General features: G+C 42.8%; 1 protein-coding gene across 1 annotated transcript in view; it reads left to right on the top strand.

Moving 5' to 3' along the window:
• SPATA48 (spermatogenesis associated 48) overlaps positions 1 to 15103 on the top strand; it is a 54701-nt gene extending 39598 nt beyond the window's left edge. Inside the window, exons 8-9 of the mRNA XM_003268925.3 lie at positions 7437 to 7544; positions 14895 to 15103. Coding sequence (XP_003268973.2) covers positions 7437 to 7544; positions 14895 to 15018 — 232 coding nt within the window. The 3' untranslated portion in view covers positions 15019 to 15103. The remainder of the gene's footprint in view (positions 1 to 7436; positions 7545 to 14894) is intronic.
• Positions 15104 to 18782: the final 3679 nt, after the last annotated feature.

Genomic DNA, 18782 nt, shown 5'->3' with positions numbered 1-18782 from the left:
TATGGGTACATGTTTTTATGAGCTTATCATAGCTTCTATTTGTGTGGATGTACTGTAACTGCCTCATTCACTTAGGTTACATATGTAAATTGTTTCCATATTCTTTATATGACTCTTTCTTGATTTGAAATTATTTACTTAAGTGACACTTCTTCAAAAGGATTCTCGGGTCAGAATACATAAACATTCTTAAAAAGTTCTTAAACTTATGGCTATCATTTTCTTGAAGTGTTATGTGAATTTACAGAGGTTTGGTGAGCCAATGGTTATGCTCAGTATTTACGCTCACCTTTAATACTAACATTGAAGCTCCACAAATAACTTTTTTCCAAAGGTGTTCATTATGAAAATAATACAGATATTTTTGAAGTGTAGAAAGTAAAATATCTCTTTCATTTTCAATCCCAATATTAAAAGTTTGATTTCTTTTTAGACTTTTCCCCTCATGCATTTGTGAATGTGTGCAACATATATGTACAAGTGTATTGTGTGTGCATGGATAGGTGGAGTGTATGTGTGTATGTAAGATTGAAATATGCACTAGATATTTTTGCATATTAATGGCTAGATTTATCCCACCAAGTCTATAACAAGTTTATATTGCCCAAGCCCTGACTACTTTTCTTGTTGTAAATAATATAGCAAAAGCAGCCTCTACATATATGTTTGTACACTTATCCATGCATTCTTTTGGAACAAATCACTAAAAATGAAATTGTTGCCTGAGTTTTCTTATTAAAATTATTTTCGAATTTGGTAGGCATGCCCAGTTATTAAATGGCATTTAGAGTTCAGGAACTCAAAATGTTAATGCAGTTTCTACTGCAGTTCCTAACTTATAACTTGAGACTAGTTTAGGAAAGAGAAAGAATCCAAAACAGTCATTGGGTTCAACAAAAATTATTGAAGCTCATTATAGCTAAACAATTATCTTTGTTTCTTCAACAAACATGCACTGTTGACCGGATCTGGGTAGCGTTCAGGAATTTTTTTTAAGTGATACAAATTCGTCCCCACTTATAATCTGTGTCAAGCAGAAAGTTAAGGTAAGACTGAGATAAGAAACCTGTTTTTTCAGGCCGGGCATGGTGGCTCACACCTGTAATCCTAGCACTTTGGGAAGCCAAGGTGGGTGAATCACCTGAGGTCAGCAGTTGGTGATCAACCTGGCCAACGTGGTGAACCCCCATCTCTACTAAAAAACACAAAAATTTGCCGGGCTTGGTGGCAAGCGCCTGTAATCCCAGCTACTAGGGAGGCTGAGGCAGGAGAATCGCTTGAGCCTGGGAGGTGAAGGTTGCAGTGAGCCAAAATCACGCCACTGCACCCCAGCCTGGGTGACAGAGACCCTGTCTCAAAAAAAAGAATCCTGTTTTTCAAATCTGATGTTTTTATCCTTTTCAATATAAGATCCATATTCTTTGCAAGGGCTCAGCGAACAAGTTTGAAGAGAAGCTCAGTCCCTTTTAGTAACCATTTTACAGTCCCATGTACTTTCAGTGCTTTGCAGTCATGAGTCATCAGTACAAGGAACATAATAATTGAATGATCTGTAATGGCAGATCTGTGTTCTTTCCCAAGGATATGGAAAGATATGTTGGGGTGCTTTTTCTTTTGTAATGGACTCTATTGTAGATATACATACATACATGAGTATATGTGTGTGTGTGTGTGTGTGTGTATACATATATATATACTCATCTTACATATATGGGAGAGAGCCCTGGGATCTAACATATATGTATCTAACCCTTATATTTCCAAAGAATAAACATGCTCAGCACAGGTGAGGTGCAGGCCCAGCTAACAGAGCAGCAGAGCCCATGCCTTCTGACCCCAAACCTAGCACTTGCAGTCACCGTTTGCTTGTTTTTCCAAACTAGGCAGCTGCCTCTGAGGTACCATCCTCCACTAAGTTATAATCTTTTATCTCAGGACGTTACAAGGTTTCATATTTACTGTGCTTTTTGACCTCAATGATTTCTCTGAGGAAGTATTTGCAAATAAAAAGGAATTGTCCAACATGGACCGCCAGGCAGCCCCTGGCACATGTCTCCCATCAAAAAGGGGGCTTCCCTGTCAGTCACTGGACTGTGTTGCAGCTTAACAAAAAAAATCTTACCACAACCCAGGTTAAAGAATAACTCTATGAATAGTAGTTCCTTAGATCAGCCCAACACTTCTGCCTTTTCAGACTACTTTCACACACTCCCTCATTTGTTTTTCAAATAGTGTGATGAGGCCAGAAGTTAAGGTGCAAGTTCTATCCCCATGTTGCAGATGAGGAGGCTGAGGACAGAGGAAATGACATAAAGAGCCAAGATCACTCATTTCATGAGTGGTAAAAAGTCCAGAGAACTGGCCTCTTAATTCCCAGGGCAAACTCTTGCCTTAACTCACATTAAACGTGGCTTCTGCCTTTGGCAAATAATGGGTTCTTGGAGCTTTTGAGTTATACTGTTTCTACATTCCCTTCTAAATGGAAGAATTGAAGATCCCAAGAACACAGGAGGAAAGAATATACCCGCTACATGAAGAGAATAATCAATAAACCTGTAATTCCTAAAAAATATCTGTGGCCATGACATCTTATGATATTCAGAAAAATGCAATCCAATGACCAAAAGTCATTGCAAAATGATTCCAGTTTTATTTGCATTAGTCATTGAACAATAAAATCAGACAAACCCCAACTCAAAATGGACTCCTGTCTTTTCCTCTTCCTCCCTCTCCCACTTTCTTCTCCCCTTGCCCACCCTAACTTCCATCCATCACCTGCTGCTCCTCTCATATGTGTCTGCACCTGCTGCACGCTGGGCACTGTACCAGGCCTTTACTTGCATCACATCACCCCCAGCACCCTCTAAGGGAGTGCAGCTACCCTGACTGATGGCCAATTATAGGTGAGGATGCCTGAGAAAACTTCAGTTGAGGTCTAAGTTCACACAGCTGGTCAGGGCAACCCTGGAATTAAATGTGTCTGTCTCACACCCCCCTCCCTTATGTTGCATCCATGGTCTTTGCCCACTTGGGATCTTTAAACATTTAAATGTGCATTTTTTAAATTAAAAGTATTAGTGTGAAAGCTGTTGGGAGCTAAGTCAGCTTGATGTCTGCCTAGAACTGTACCTGATATAGAATGGCTCTAAATAAAAGACTATCACATTGATTTGAACCTGCACTTACACCCCACCCCGTATAAATGCAGCCCACTGTGAGCTAACGAGGCTCTCCTGGCTGGGCTGGAGTAATGCCAATGGCCCTTCCCATTCAGTTCCATCGCACTGAGGCCCAGTTCTACCACTTGCCAGCTTCGTTGGTGCTGGCCATGATACTTAGACTTTCTCTGCCTCAGTTTCTCCATCTATAAAATGGGCATGATCATAGGACCTATGACACAAGATTGTTGTGAGAGTTAAATAGTCAATTTACATCAAGCATTTAAAAGGGTGCCTGGAATATAGAACATACTCAATGACTATTAGTCATGTTTACAGTGTAGAGTGAGAATTTGTATGCATGCCTAAATTTTATGCACATATACAATACGCATATTCTACATATAACATGGTTTTCTCCACATTTTTCCTATCTCATATTTAACTTATATACCATCTGTGCTCCCTTCTTCTGAGTTACTAAACTTCTTGATTTTCTTAAATTACTTAATTTCTATTTTATCATGTTTTGTTGAGAGCCAATTCATTGTAGACTTGGGCAATAATATATTCAAATTTATCAATTAGTGAACAAAATCCTGGCTTATTTGGAACTAGGGAGTACAAAATAAGGTGTTTAAAGGACTGGAAGCTGTGGAGCAAAGGCAAAAATGAAGACTTCTTATTTTTAAGAGTACAAAATAAGGTGTTTAAAGGACTAGAAGCTGTGGAGCAAAGGCAAAAATGAAGACTTCTTATTTTTAAGTGGGTCTCTGCTTCTCTCTACTTTCCTCAAATGGGGAGTGGAATTCTTTGAACATGTGACTAATCTGGAAATCCATTTCCCTGCTTGTATTTTTCAGTATCTTTAATAGCTTTGTTCCCTCCAGCTGAAAAATAATATCTCCTATCAGCAGCAGTCTAAAGTGTTCCCCAGAGAGTATTCTCCTCTTAATATAAGGTCACTGTGTTGCACTTGAGATGGCAAAATTCCCCTTGTTATGGTCATATGTGCCAGGGTTAAATGGAATAAATTCAGAAGCAGTGTGGGTGAGGACTTTTGTTTTCAAATATTTGGCAGTTTATTATGCAACTGAATTCATTCTCAAGACTGAGCAGCTAATCAGTCTACTCTTTCATGAAATGTTATTATTAAATATGATGTAATCTAATAGCATTAAGACAATGTAACATATGATACCATTTAGCATCAATAACCTGCATGCCACAGAGGCACAGAGGCTGTGCAATGTTTTTTATCAAACCCTTCATGTGATTGACAGATGGCCTGCGTCCATCCCTCTAACTTCTTAACTGCTCTGATGGCAGGATATGACTTTAGAGGCATTTTAATTCTGCAGGTGTTTTCAAAGGCAGTGGAAAAAACCTTTCACACAGATGGAGGGGATTTCCTTTGTAACATGCATGGAAGCTTTAATGAATGGTTGGGGAGAGACACACGCATGAATAACTTTGCCTCATTCTGGGTTACCTCTCTAACTTACAGCTGCACTTTTCTGACAAAATTCCAAGAAATCCTGCAGGGCACTGCCTAGAATTCAGCAGCTTCAGTTCACTCACCTAGGTCCCTCCAGCAAGCTTGACAATGTGGCTGTAAAACAGCTCCTGAACTTAGCAGCACAGAAGAATCATCCGGAGAGCTGTCAAAAGTCCCAGTGCTCAGGCCACACCACTTACTAGTTACATTAAAATGTGGGGCTGGGCCAGGCAAGGTGGTTCATGCCTGTAATCCCAGCACTTTGGGAGGCTGAGGCAGGTGGATCATGAGTTCAGGAGTTCGAGACCAGCCTGACCAACAGGGTGAAACCCCAACTCTACTAAAAATACAAAAATTAGCTGGGCGTGGTGGCACACACCTGTAATAGCAGCTACTCAGGAGGCTGAGGCAGGAGAACCACTTGAACCCAGGAGGTGGAAGTTGCAGTGAGCCGAGACTGTGCCACTGTACTCCAGCCTGGGCAACAGAGCGAGATTCCATCTTAAAAAAAAATTGTGGGGGTGGGAGCCAGGCATTGGTACCTTTAAAGATGCCCCTGAGATGTCTGCGTGCAGCACCATTGGGAACCTCTGTCTTGCATCTTTTCAGCTGTCTGTACTGGATAAACTTTGCAATCTCCATGTGTATGGCCCTTATTTTGTAAATGTTTTATTTCTTTAAATTACTGTATTTCAATTGAAATTGGTTTAGCATCTATTAACTGCTAACAGTTTGCTAGCTGTTTTCACATTCATTGAATTCCTCTAATCCCCAGAGTGCCCCTAAGAGGTTAGCATTGTTGTCTTCATGCTGCAGTTGACTGAGCTGAAGCCCAGAGAGCTTTCTCTACTGGAGTAAAACCTCACAGTTGGTTAAGGGGCAGAGTCAGGCTTGCCACAGAAGCCTGCTTCTAGATGCAGTGGGCTTCCCCCACTCTTTAGCTGCCTTATTTTCCTAGTCCCACAAAATCTGTTATTTTGTACTGTTTATTCTGCTGTTGCCATAGACGTAATTTCCCTTCACTTTGTTAGTCTCTGGGTGTCCTTGATTATATCACCTGCAAGTCAATAAGTCATCACCAACAGAGTCATAAACTACACAGCTGGAAGAGAATTAGGAGATTTATTAGTGCAATTCCCTGCCTGATACGTATTTCCCCCTAACATTCTGATACTTGCACATAATCAATGTGGGAAGGACACCAAGAAATTGCAATGTGAATCCTTCTCATTGTTTCCACTTCTCCCTCACCCAAGTCCTTCTGGTTGGTATCACTACCCGGGGTCAGGCTGAGGCTAGAAGGCTCCAAAAGACTATGTCCAGTCCAGATCCCAGAGATGATATGGGGAACCAGGGTCTGAATCTTCCTCCCAACCCTTAAGCACACACACCTTTCACTAACCTCTCTTCTGCCTGCCTTGTCACCTGATACTTTCAGGAGCAAATCTTATAAGCTCCAAATTTTGAAAATTACTCTTAAGATAAGTGGTTCCTGGAGAAGGCTTTGTTCGGCTTACTGGTCTTGTGGGAAGGTCATGGATATAACCAAGGCAGCCACTGAAGAACCATTCCTCCACCACCCACAGAGGTTTGCTTGTTGCTACTGTGTTGCATTTTGTCTGGGCGCCAATTTTGAATAGGGAACCATGCCACAAGGATGTCCCGCTCTCAGAGAAAGGCCCAAGGATGGCAAGTGAAAGCCACTGAGATGAATGAAATTTGCAATCTGCCCACTGGCCCTTTCCACCCTGGGGGCAAGTTCGTGATGGTGGCCTTTCTTATTCCTCCCTGAGGCCAGCACAGTGAGCTGAGGCCATGGCGTTGATATGATTCCGCAAAGATGGTAGGCTATTACACGAGCCTCATGATCTGTAAATGTTGTGTTCTTGGACTTTGAAATACAATTTAAATCTGATTTTCCTCAACTCCCTGCAGCACACAGGATGGAGCTTCACCCTGGGCCTGTCCCATAAGCCTTACCCACCTCCTAGGAAATAATCTGTGTAAACCACCTTGTGTGCTATCATGGCAAGAATATTTGTTATTCTTCACATTCCTTCCTCTGAACTACCTACTTAAACCTTTCTCTTGAATGCTCATTTGCCTTTTCTGGAGAGAGAGAGCTTTTATACACACTGAAGAACAGCTTCTTCACTCTTGTGTTTTCCTTTTATCTTCCACTGTCCCTGGTGGAGAAAAGAACAGGGAAGCAGAAGAGTCAGTGGAATTCAACTAAACAGACTGTTGTAGAATTAATGCTGGTGTACATTTGTTTCCAATGGGCAATTTTAGGAAATCATCTGAAATTTATAATGCAGTACATTAATGGTGATAAGAAAGATATCTGATAAAAGTAACAATGCTATAAATGTAAGAGTGTGTATTCATTAATATTAGAGTCTGCATTACAGAAATATGTGTGGGATACAGGTCTGCCGCTCTGTCAAGACCTGGTTTCTTCCTTCGTTATGAAACAGAGCTCAGCAGTGAGTCATGTTTGTAAAAGACATGGAAATTTAAAATAGCAGAAAAACATGAACTTGAAATAAATTTTATCGACCCCAGCATAGGGCTGTTATCTAAGGACCTGTGCATCAGCATGCCCCAGGCCTGCACTGTTTCCTTTTTGGACAGCCCAAGTTCCACACCTTATACAGGAAAAAAAAATCAGACTGCATATTTCTTTATATTTTTCATATTTGGGTGCTAGTTACCATGACAATTTCACAAATCATCATTTTAATTTCCTCTCTTCCTTCTCTCTTAACTCTTCACTTTAGTGCTGCAAATATTCCAGGATATACCGGCAAGGTTCATTTCACAGCCACCCACCCAGCAAATTCTAATATTCCATCAACAAACCTATCATCAGATTCAGAACTGCGCCGGTAAGTATGAATCCTATTACTCAGTTTGCTCAGATACATTAGGAGGGGAAATCCTAATTGTGTTTATTCCATTAAAGAACAATTAAATAGTAAAAGCAAATTTACATTGTTTTTAAAAATGTGGCATCAAGTCCGAAACAGAAAAAAGATAATTTTCCATTTTCCTACTGAGGGGAACTTTCTTAAGCTTTGTATGTGTTTTCTTTTTGAATCTTACCCAAAATTACACTGAAAACCAGGTGTAAATTAATGTTATTATGAATGTGGCCAAAAGGGGCATGTGAAGGTATTTCAGGCGCATTAGAGGAAAGGCATCTTTGCTTCTTAGACTCACAGCTGTGCACACACATCACCCTTCTGCATGACCATCAGAAGACACATGGAACATACATCAGATACATAGTTACTTCTTGTGAACAGCCACCTTACTTTTATAAAAGACAAAATTCTGTTGAAAGTCACACACATTTTTAAACCCACATTTTGAAAATTGAAAGCAGGAGATGTGGCCAGGCATGGTGGCTCACGCCTGTAATCCCAGCACTTTGGGAGGCTGAGGTGGGCAGATCACTTGAGGTCAGGAGTTCAAGACCAGCCTGACTAACATTGTGAAACCTTGTCTCTACTAAAAATACAAAAATTAGCCAGTGTGGTGGTGGGCATCTGTAATCCCAGCTATTTGGGAGGCTGAGGCAGGAGAATCACTTGAACCCAGGAGGCAGCAGTTGCTGTGAGCTCAGAGTGCCACTGCACTTCAGCCTGGGCAACAGAGTGAGACTCCATCTCAAAAAAAATCGCAGAAGACAGGAGATGTTAGATTCAAGGTTACTGAAGTTTTCTTTATTTGAAGCTACTAATGAGAAGCAGCACATCATTACTCATTTATTATAACTCAAATTTGAAAGCACCTGATGGAATTCCTGGCATTGCAAACGGTTTTGAAAATGCAAACACAGTCTGAACGATGTCTAGCGGTTGGCCCAGTGCAGATGAATATGCTAGCACAGTAGGAAGGCAGACTAGAGGGACGGCAGTTCACCCCCAAAAGGAAAGCTTGTTCTAGATCACGTTCTTTTGGTAGAGGATTCATTCGTTTATCACACATTTTATTTATTTATTTATTTATTTATTTATTTATTTATTTATTTGAGACAGAGTACTCTGTCGCTCAGGCTGGAGTGCAGTGGTGCGATCTCAGCTCACTGCAACCTCTGTCTCCTGGGTTCAAGAGATTCTCATGTCTCAGCCTCCCTAGTAGCTGGAATTACAGGCGTGCACTATCACGCCCAGCTAATTTTTGTATTTTTGGTAGAGACAGGGTTTCCCCATGTTGGCCAGGCTGGTCTCGAACTCCTAACCTCAAGTGATGGTCCCGCCTCAGCCTCCCAAAGTGCTGGGATTACAGGCATGAGCCACCGTGCCCAGTCTTATCAAACATTTATTGAGCATCAATTCTGGGCCAGGCACTGTTCAAGACACTGAAGATACAGGGATGAACAGACAAGGTCCCGGCTTTCAGGAGCTTATTTTCTCGTACGAAAGATAGACGGTACAGAAGCACACAAGTAACTGAAGAAATGAAATAATAATCTTAGCTAGTGAAATGAAGAAGAAAGACTGATGTAGGAGAGAGTTCCTCAGAAGGGGCTTATTGAGCTTGGTGGTCAGGGAGAGCTTTCTGAGGAGGTGACTGTCAGGCCATGGGTACCAAGCCAGAGCTCCTGCTCTGATTAGCTTCTTAAAACTTTCAGAAAGGCAATGGCTATGAATGGGAGCAGCTGCCATGCATGGGCCTCTTGGGCTGTGGCTCCTGGTCCACCCAGCTGCTAATCTTTTTATTCACTCACCCATTTGCTGGTGGATTCACATGATCTTTTACTAAGTCAATGCATGTTTACTGTGCTCCAATAAATCACAAGAACTGTTTGCAAGGAGCTCACCATCTCGCAATGAGAAATAAACAATTGTAGCATAAGATGATGAAAAATGTCTTAACACTAATAATCACTTCTGTTGGCTGAGTGCTTTGTGGGTACTAACTCATGTCATGGTCCCCGGAACCCTGTAAGGAAGGGAACGTTACTATCCCCATTTTACAGATAAGGAAACAGGCACACACAAGTTGCCTGGGGCTCTAGGAGGAGGCACTAAAGAAGACTTCACAGAGGAGTGGCTCAGGCAGTGACTTGAAGGAGTGGGGCTTGGTCCCACGTAATTGAGGGCAGCAAGCATTCCTCATGGCACAGTAAAGGCACCCCAGGGGGCGGCTCTCGGGCCCCAAACAGCCTGTTGTAGGCCACTGCGTATAGACAATTCTATGCATCCCACAAGCCCTGTGTGCGTGGCCTTTTCTAAGGTGCCTGCCAGCAGGAGGCTTTATCAACACGTCTCACTTTCTGGATTGGTAATTTTCTTGCATCTCTCCAGGCCATTTGATGAGAAACATTTTAAAAGGAGGTCAATGGCTTTCTAGGCTAATAACTTGCATTTGTTTTTTTTTCAAGACACATTTTTTTCCCAGTCTCAATATTTGCATGTATTTAAAAAATAAATTCTGTTGTGTATATCATCCTAACAACATGATATTGTGATGAGATATCGGTATATAGTAAAATGGTTACTATAGTGAACATATTAATATCCGTCATCTCCGTAGTTACCCATTTTCCCCTTCCCCCTGTGGTCAGAGCAGCTATAATCTACTCAGTTAGCAAAAATCCTGAATACGATACACTATGACGCCTCATGATGAATCTTATGTCTCAGGCTTGTTTCTCCTGCGTGTCTGCTACTTAGCATCCTTTGACCTACATCTCCCATTGCCTCACCCCCGCAATTGAATCCCTCATAACCACTGTTCTATTCACTATCTCTGTATATTTCACCTTTTATTTCTTTTTTAGATTCCACATGTAAGTGAGATTGTGCAACATGTTTCTTTCTGTATCTATTAGCAAAATGACTTCCAGGTCCATCTGTGTTGTGCAAATGGCAGGATCTCCTCCTTTTTAAGGCTGAATAATATTCCATTTTCTTTATCCATTCATCTATCAACAGACATCTAGGTTGTGTCCATATCTTGGCTATTGTGAATATGATGCAATGAACACAGGAATGCAGATATCTTTATGAGGTGGTAATTTCATTTCCTTTGAGTATATCTCCAGAGAAGGAATACGTTATTTTTATGTTTAATTTCTTTAGGAATTAAAGTCTCCATACCGTTTTCCATAATGGCTGCACCAACCTACATTCCCATCAACAGTCTATCATTTCTCTACACTCTCATCAACACTTATTATCTCTTGTCTTTTTGATGGCAGCCATTCTAATTGGTGTGAGGTGATATCTCACTGTAGTTTGTATTTCCCTGATGAGCAATGTTAAGCACTCTCATACACCAGCTCACCATTTTTGTTGTCTTTGGGGACATGTCTGTTCAGGTCCTTTGCCCATTTTTTAAATTGGGTTATATGTTTTCTTGCTATTGAGTTGTATGAGTTCTTTATAAATTTTGGATATTAACCCCTTATCAAATATATGGTTCCCAAATATTTTCTCCCAGTCTGTAGGCTGCCTTTTCATCTTGCTGATTGTTTCCCTTGCTGCACAGAAGTATCTTAGTTTGACATTGTCATACTTACTTATTTTTGTTTTTGTAGCCTAAGCTTTGGGTGTGATACACAAGAAATCATTGCCAAGGCCAATGTCAAGACATATTTTGAAATGTTATAAATCCATTTCCAAAGGCAAATCTGGCAGACATTTAGACAAGTAATATATATTTACTTCATGTGAGGGACATAAAACAATGTCAAAATTAAATACATCCTTATATTGATCATTTAGACTCACTGTCCAAAGAGAGCTGTGATGAAAGCTTGTGGCTGGTTCATGATTTAGGAGGGATCCAATGCAGAGATTCTTTGTCAGTGCAGCTATACACATTGCTAATCCCTTTGCTTTTTTTGTTCACAATCCATCTTCTCACCCCCAAATCTCGAACCCCACCCTGATCTCTGATTGCTCTAACATATCTACACAACACATAATCAAGCCATCCAATGTGTGATAAAAGTTTCCTATTATCTTTCAGATAAATCTCTATTTCTAAATGAAAAACTGTCCCCTACTGTTACTGCCAGAGAATATAACTTGTATTTTTCAGCCAGACTTTCATATCCAGATTCAGGCCTATAGCTGACTCTTGGGAGTCCTCGCAATCCCTCTCAATACACACATACTACACACATGGCTATCATCCATGGCCCTCACTATACACACATACTGCACATACAGCTGTCATCCATGGCCCGAGTGGGGACCCAGCGCCCTCTGAGGTAGCTTCTCTGGGATTCTTATTCTCAGGGTGCAGATAACTCTCTAGAGAAAGTGACACTAACCAAAGTGTCACCCACAACTAAGTGATGGCTCGTTCTGGGCCCAGATGTCAAGGCCTGCACCTCTGCCTTCTCCCCTAACAGCAGCTCCTGGCAAGCGGTGGTGTTCTGGCATGAAAAAGCCTGGTGCAGAGGTGCAGGAGGGAATTTAAATGTGTAAAAACTCACTGTGCTTTCATAAGGACTGTGCCCTCTAGCAGGAAGGCCTGGCCCTTATGATCAGAAAATTGGGCCTTCCAGGCTCTTCACATCAAAAAGTATCACTCTGATTGTATCTAACACTATAATTTATTTTTCTAAAACTTTCCAGTGAAAGTATGAGCCTTGATCTCTCTCTGATGAGTGTCATGAGAATATAGTGAGCTAACTTCCTCCTGACTGTTTCTGCTTGATCTGATGCATTTTTTCCTGTTATTTCTAAGAAGTCGTCTTCACACGGGCATCCCCTGGGAACTCCTGAATATTAGCCGCTACTGTACTCTCACTGCTCCTCTGCAATAGGTTCCTCGCTTATTAAGAGCTAATGCCATTCCTGTGGTGGCTGTCTTCAAACCTCTCTGTGCCACACGAGCTTCCAGTCCCTTCCCCATGCCCCTCTCAGCTGGTCTTGCCTGCTGCTTGCTGGGGCACCCAAGGTGACCCCTTCATTTTCCCTGCTAGTGTCCCCTCCTCCTCTTCACATCCCAGGCTCTATTTCCATCACTGCTGTCTCCCTTTTTCCCCAGGAAGACACATTCTTACTTTTCTAAAATATTGATCATTATTTCTGAGCTCTGAGTCCTGTGGTCCCATCAGTCCTGCTTCCTCCCTTCTGCCCCGCGGTGCTGGCCTCTCCCAGCTGGCCCGTTGTTCATGAAGAACCCCAACGGAGTCTCCCTGTGGCTTCCCTGTGAGCTGCCACCCTGTTCTCCCATCTCATTCCTCTCACTTCTAAACTTCTTGAAAAAGCAAACAGCTAATCTCCCGCGCCTCCTGCCTTCGCTTCCTTCCTGCCCACTCTCTCCTGAACCTGAACCTCCTGGCTCTGGATTCTGACACCAGCAGTCAAGTGACATGCTCCTGCCTGCCAGGCTGTACACTGGAAGGGGGACAAGAGAGAGGCCATTGGATCCGCTTGATGCAGAGGCAAGGAACAGTGCATTTGGCTGGATCTCTGTAATAGAGAAAACTGCACTGGTGGTTCAGAGGTTTTAAGTTGTTTAGGACTTGATGCAAAGGAGTCCATGGCCATATACTCCCACACTATATTTGGAGCAAAATGCATATGGCCCCCACAGTGCCCCAGGATGAACATCGGGATGGAATGCAAACTGAGAGGAAGGGACAGTTGAAAGAGATTTGAAGTGAGGAGATGGGATGTGTTGGAGGTGGAGAAGAAGGGATGTGACCTGTCTCCAAAGTTGTGAGCAAGGGGAACGCAGGCACAAATGCTTTTTCTAGCTCCGATTTCCACGACAGTCCAGTATTTCTTGCCCACACCCTCCCACCAGAATGTAACCTTCACAGAAACTTGCCTTCCCACCTCTGCAGCCATTTCTCACAACATATAATATACATATGTATATGTGTGTGTATTTATATATAAAGCAAAATAAAATATTAGTTCAAGGTGATCATAGCATAAAACAAAGCCATTTTAGATGTAGTCACGATATAGAGGGTTAATTTTAATTATTTTTAATTTTTTAATTTCCCATACCAGCATTGTAACTTGCTGCTAATACAAGCACTTCATTGTGTGTGTAATTCAAATAGCAACAGATTCACAACAAAATTACTTCAGGCCATGGGCTTGTGGGGTTGCTCATAATAGCTGGCCCAACTCCTGTGATACTGGGACAGCCACCTCCAGGCAGAATAGGGAGTTTGGGAATGCCAGTAACCCAAGGGGATGAAACATCACTTGCAAAGCATTCCACATTTTCAAAGCTTTTTAAAAAAAAATTATTTTAATTATCACACCAAACTTGATAGGGCAAATTTGTTCCTACTGGGTATACAAGCAAAGTAAAATGAAGCCCAGTCATGAGCCTCCTGTGGGAACAGGCAGCTTAAATGCACTGGCAGAGCCGGTAAAACCCTGTACACCCAGCCTTGCTCACCCTCCCCCAGCAGCCTCTGGGGGAGGCCCAGGCCCCTCCCACCCACGTCTTTTCCTGGCCTCTGGCCTCTGGCCTCTGGGTGAGGCCCAGGACCCCCACCCATGTCTTCTCCCAGCCCCTAGGTGAGGTCCAGAACCCTTCCACCCATGTCTTCTCCTAGCCTCTGGGTGAAGCCTGGGTCCCTCCCACCCACCATGTCTTTTCCTGGTCTCTGGGTGACCCAGCCATGTCTTCTCCTGGCCTCTGGGTGAGGCCTGGGTCCCTGCCACCCATGTCTTCTCCCAGCCTCTGGGTGTGGCCCAGGTCCCCCACCCATGTCTTCTCCAGGTATCTGGGTGACCCACCCATGTCTTCTCTTGGCCTCTGGGTGAGGCCTGGGCCCCTCCCACCCATGTCTTCTCCAGGCCTCTGGGTGACCCAGGTATGTCTTCTCCTACCCTCTGGGTGAGGTCTGCCCTCCCCATGTCTTGTCCTGGCTTCCCTGGGCCTTATGTGTCCGCCCCTCACTCCTCCTTGGAGGAGACTCCTCTTGATTTCCCTAGCCGCCCAGCCCGGAGAGCTCTCCCCTGCGTGCCCTGGGCCCTCCCCAGGCACGGTGCGGTGGGGTTCCTTGGGTGGCTTTCTGCAGATCACCCCCATCCCTAGCACCCACCATAATTCTCTGTGCAGCGCAGAGGTGCAATCCCTGAAGCTGAGTGCTCCCCAGCACGAGTCATCCTCGCTCCCTGCCTGCAATGCGCTCTCTCCTCCCCTTCCCGCACACGGGTATCATTAGTTGGATGAGGTTGTATATTTGTATATGTCTTTTATGTCTCATTTTCCTCCTTTTTTTCCCCATACTGTCTCAGCGTCTTACAGAAAGAAATGGCAGTTGACCTCTTCCGTCACCAGGCTCCACTGTCTCGACTGGTCACAACTGTGAGACCATACAACCCCTTCAACAAGAAGGACAAAGAAACCATAGACTACTAGAGGAGGTGGCCCTGCGCAGGCTGTCCAGCTCTCCGCCTGGGGAAGGCTTGTCCGGCGGTGGGAAATAAAGGCGGCTTCTCCGCGCAGCGCAGTGTGGTGGGGTCGGTGCTGTTCTCCGCTGGCCTGCGCGTCCCTGCCCAGCCCCGCCTCTCTCCTCCCGCAGGCAGCGCTCAGCTGGACACGGGGCGCCGGCCAGCCGCGGCTCAGACTCCCAAGCCGCCGGCAGCAGGGGAGCAGGGGCTGTGTTGCAGAAGATTCCTCTTTAGGGTTGGAATATTGGGTCTACCTAGAGGTTTCACATCGGACCACTTCGGTGCAGGGATTCTAGAGCAGAGAGCAGATCATAGATTTTAGAATCTCAAAGGCAATCTAATCAAAAATCCATATGCTGTCAATGGGAACACTGAGCTGCTGAGAAAGTGCGTTCTTCTTTTCTCGCAGAGGACATCACACAAGGGGACAACATCTACCCTCTCTTGGCCTGCTCCAGTGTTTCCCTCAGAGAGAAGTGTTCCCCAGTCCCCATGAGGGTCCTGAAGTCTAAGTCAGGACCACTTTGGGTTAGAGTGTGGCCGGACCTGGCCTTGACCAAAGAGAGCACCAGGTCCCAAAATCTCTCAGGGATGCATGTGGGCTGAGGGGGAGCCCTCTGGCCTTCGGAATATACACATAAAGTATATTTATATAGTATTTGCATACACATATACACATACACAGAGCCTATTGGAGTTTACAAAGTGCTTTTGTAAACCTTAGCTCATTTGATCCTGCAACCTTGTAATAAATTCTTATAGCAGGCATTTTACAAATATCTTGCATTTTATGAATAAAATAGACTAAGACCAGGAGAAGTGAAGTATTTAAGGTCACGCAACTAATAATTAGTAGAGTTATAACTAGAATCCAGGTGTTCTAAATTTAGATATTATACCTCTCCTACCCTTCCATTTTTTCAGCAAATTGGATAACCTTCAATGAATTATAAAAACAAAACAAATAGAAACTGGAAAAAAAAAAAAAACCCTCCCTGTGTTTCTAGACTTTTCTGAAGTGTCTCAGAAGTATCTGACTTCTAAGAAATTAAGATCAAGGTAGTTATACCTCAGAACTCCAAGTAAATGTGTAAGTGCTTTGGGGGGTAGTTTGTTCTTGATTTTCCCACAGAAAGGGGGAAGTCAGCTACCTTTGTGATGGAATCATGTATTGCCTCAATGGACAACAACACAGACTTCGATGGTGAGTGTTCTACCAGGATGAAAGAGGAAGGCAACAGCCATCCATCCTGAGGGCGGACGTGCCTGCATGCAAAAGGAATGGTTCCCCCTGAACCCAATCTTGTAGTTTCATTATTTTTAGAAAGAGTAAATTGGAAAAAAAATAGACCCAAATAAAAATCTTCAACTCTGGAATGTTCTCAACAAAACACAAATGGGGCAGTATTAGCCTCCTTCAGGAAGTAGGTTAACGTAGGTACCTGAGATTACATTTTGCAGTAAACATCCCTGGCAGGCTACTTTGTCAGGGGGTGGTGGTGCTCAAAATCTGAGGCACCTCTTCATCATTCTGGGCCTGGGTAGGGCTTCAGTAATACTGGATCTTAGCATTTTCCAGGCTAAGATAATTTTTCCATTCTCTACAGTGCAGATACCTAGACACCTGTCAGAGCACTTGAATACCCCAGTGCTGCTTCTAGAAGAATGTTGGCTTTGTCTGTAGCATCCCTGGGCCTCATTCAGAAAAAGAGAGATGGTGACTCTTCATTTGCTTGTTCAGACTTCTCACTTGTGAAGATAAAATGCAAATCCTGCTCACCACAGACCTAGAATCCAAGGTCAGTCACAACAAGGAAGAACATAGAATTACCAGTGTTTCTGACCCTGACCTGTGGGTGTAAGTTGTAGTATTTGGGCTTCTGTGGTCAACATTACAACTAAAAGTCACAAAAGCCATGGAAAATAGTCTCAGGGATACACATCTGCTCTTCAGATTCTGAATTCTGGTCTTGCATGATTTCTTTCACCAGGAGCCAACACAGCTGTGCTTTCTTGGACTAACAACTTGCCCCTCACTCCCTACCCACCAGGCACCATCTCCTCTATAAAGTCACCCTCTCAGCTTTTAGTTATCCGCAGAGATGACACAAATACAGAGAACTGTGGCATTTTTATAGCATTTAGGTGAAAGATGTTATAAATTATACAGTTCACCTGAGAGAGAAAATACATGCTAAACCAGGCATTGGCTCACACCTGTAATCCCAGTATTTGGGGAGGCCAAAGCGGGAGGATTGCTTCAGCCCAGGAGTTCAAGATCAGACTGGGCAACACAGTGAGACCTCTTCTCTACCAAAAAAAAAAAAAAAATCAAAAACTGAAGTAGGAGGATCACCTGAGCTCTGGAGGTTGAGGCTGCAATGAGCCATGATTGTGCCATTGCACTCTTGCCTGGGTGACAGAGTGAGACCCTGCAGAAAGAAAAGAAAGAAAGAAGAAAGAAAGAAGAAAGAAAGAAAGAAGAAAGAAAGAAAGAAAGAAAGAAAGAAGAAAGAAAGAGAAAGAAGAAAATCCATGCGAATAATCTAGCAAATAAGGATGTTAGAATGCAGCGTATTAAAATATTACAAAAGTACAATACTATGAAAAAATATGGCACTCAACACAGAGCAGAATGGAAACTAGAATCGAACAGAGGAAAGCATTTTGAACTCCTGAGTGCAGGATAGGTTTTTTTCAATAGATGGTATTGGGACAACTATTTGAAACAAAAAAGAAACGTAGATCCACTAAATGAATTGTTCCTGGAATACAGACTTAAATAGATAAGTTACAGATTACTCGGAAATTCAGGGGAATTGGTTTACAAGGTGGAGGGTGTGAAAAAAATTTCCAAAAAGGACACTGAAGGAGATAAAAAGCTACTTTCAGTATAAAAAATACAACCAAAATTTTAAGATAAAACTGCCAGGAAAATATGTCAAAGGATTCATATTCTCATTGTAAAAACAGCCTATGATTTTAAAATGATTATACTAGTAAAAAACCAAGTCAAAGGATACTAATAAAAAATAAGAAATATGAATGGCCAATAAAATTTTTACACCTCAGTAGTATTAGAGAAATGACAGTAGTATTTCGCTTTTCACCCACAAACTGGTGCTCATGAGCAGAAATAGATGTCTGTATACCACCAGTAGTTTACATGGGTAACACCTTCCTAGGGGATATTTGGCAAAATGTTTTAAGAGCTTTCACAAGCGGCATAGGTTTCAACTTGGTCATTTTGCTTTTAGGATTTTGTCAAAGCAAATAATCACGCAGTAAGCAAATATATTTGCATAAAGAATTAAAGGTGCAGCATTTTATTTAACTGAGAGAAAATGAAAACAACTCACTGTCCTGTAGGGTAAACACAACTGATAGCAATAACTTAAGCATACTCTTAGAATGACCCTTATGGCAGACGCACCTGATGTGTGTTCTGAGCTAGGGAATCTGGGTGTGGCTAACACAGAGATTGGTTTCTTATCTATGATAAACATCTGAGCCCCTTTCCCATCCTGTGGAACATGGCTGAACAAGAGATTGAGGCCCTGAGTTTTGGGTTCATGAAGATTGGCAGGTGGAGTTCACTAGAAGGAGGATGTTAAGTGAAAATGCTATATAAACTGCATGCTGTTTGCAAGCAGTTGCAGTTTTCCTGCCCAGCCTGCTGCCACTGGGTTATGTGGTTATGTTGTTCAGGCTACCACCACCATTTCTGTAATT

Source organism: Nomascus leucogenys, chromosome 17 (assembly GCF_006542625.1).
Source record: "Nomascus leucogenys isolate Asia chromosome 17, Asia_NLE_v1, whole genome shotgun sequence".
Taxonomy (NCBI): domain Eukaryota; kingdom Metazoa; phylum Chordata; class Mammalia; order Primates; family Hylobatidae; genus Nomascus; species Nomascus leucogenys.
The sequence above is the reverse complement of the archived record's forward strand: the minus strand, read 5'-3'. Positions and strand labels throughout refer to the sequence as shown.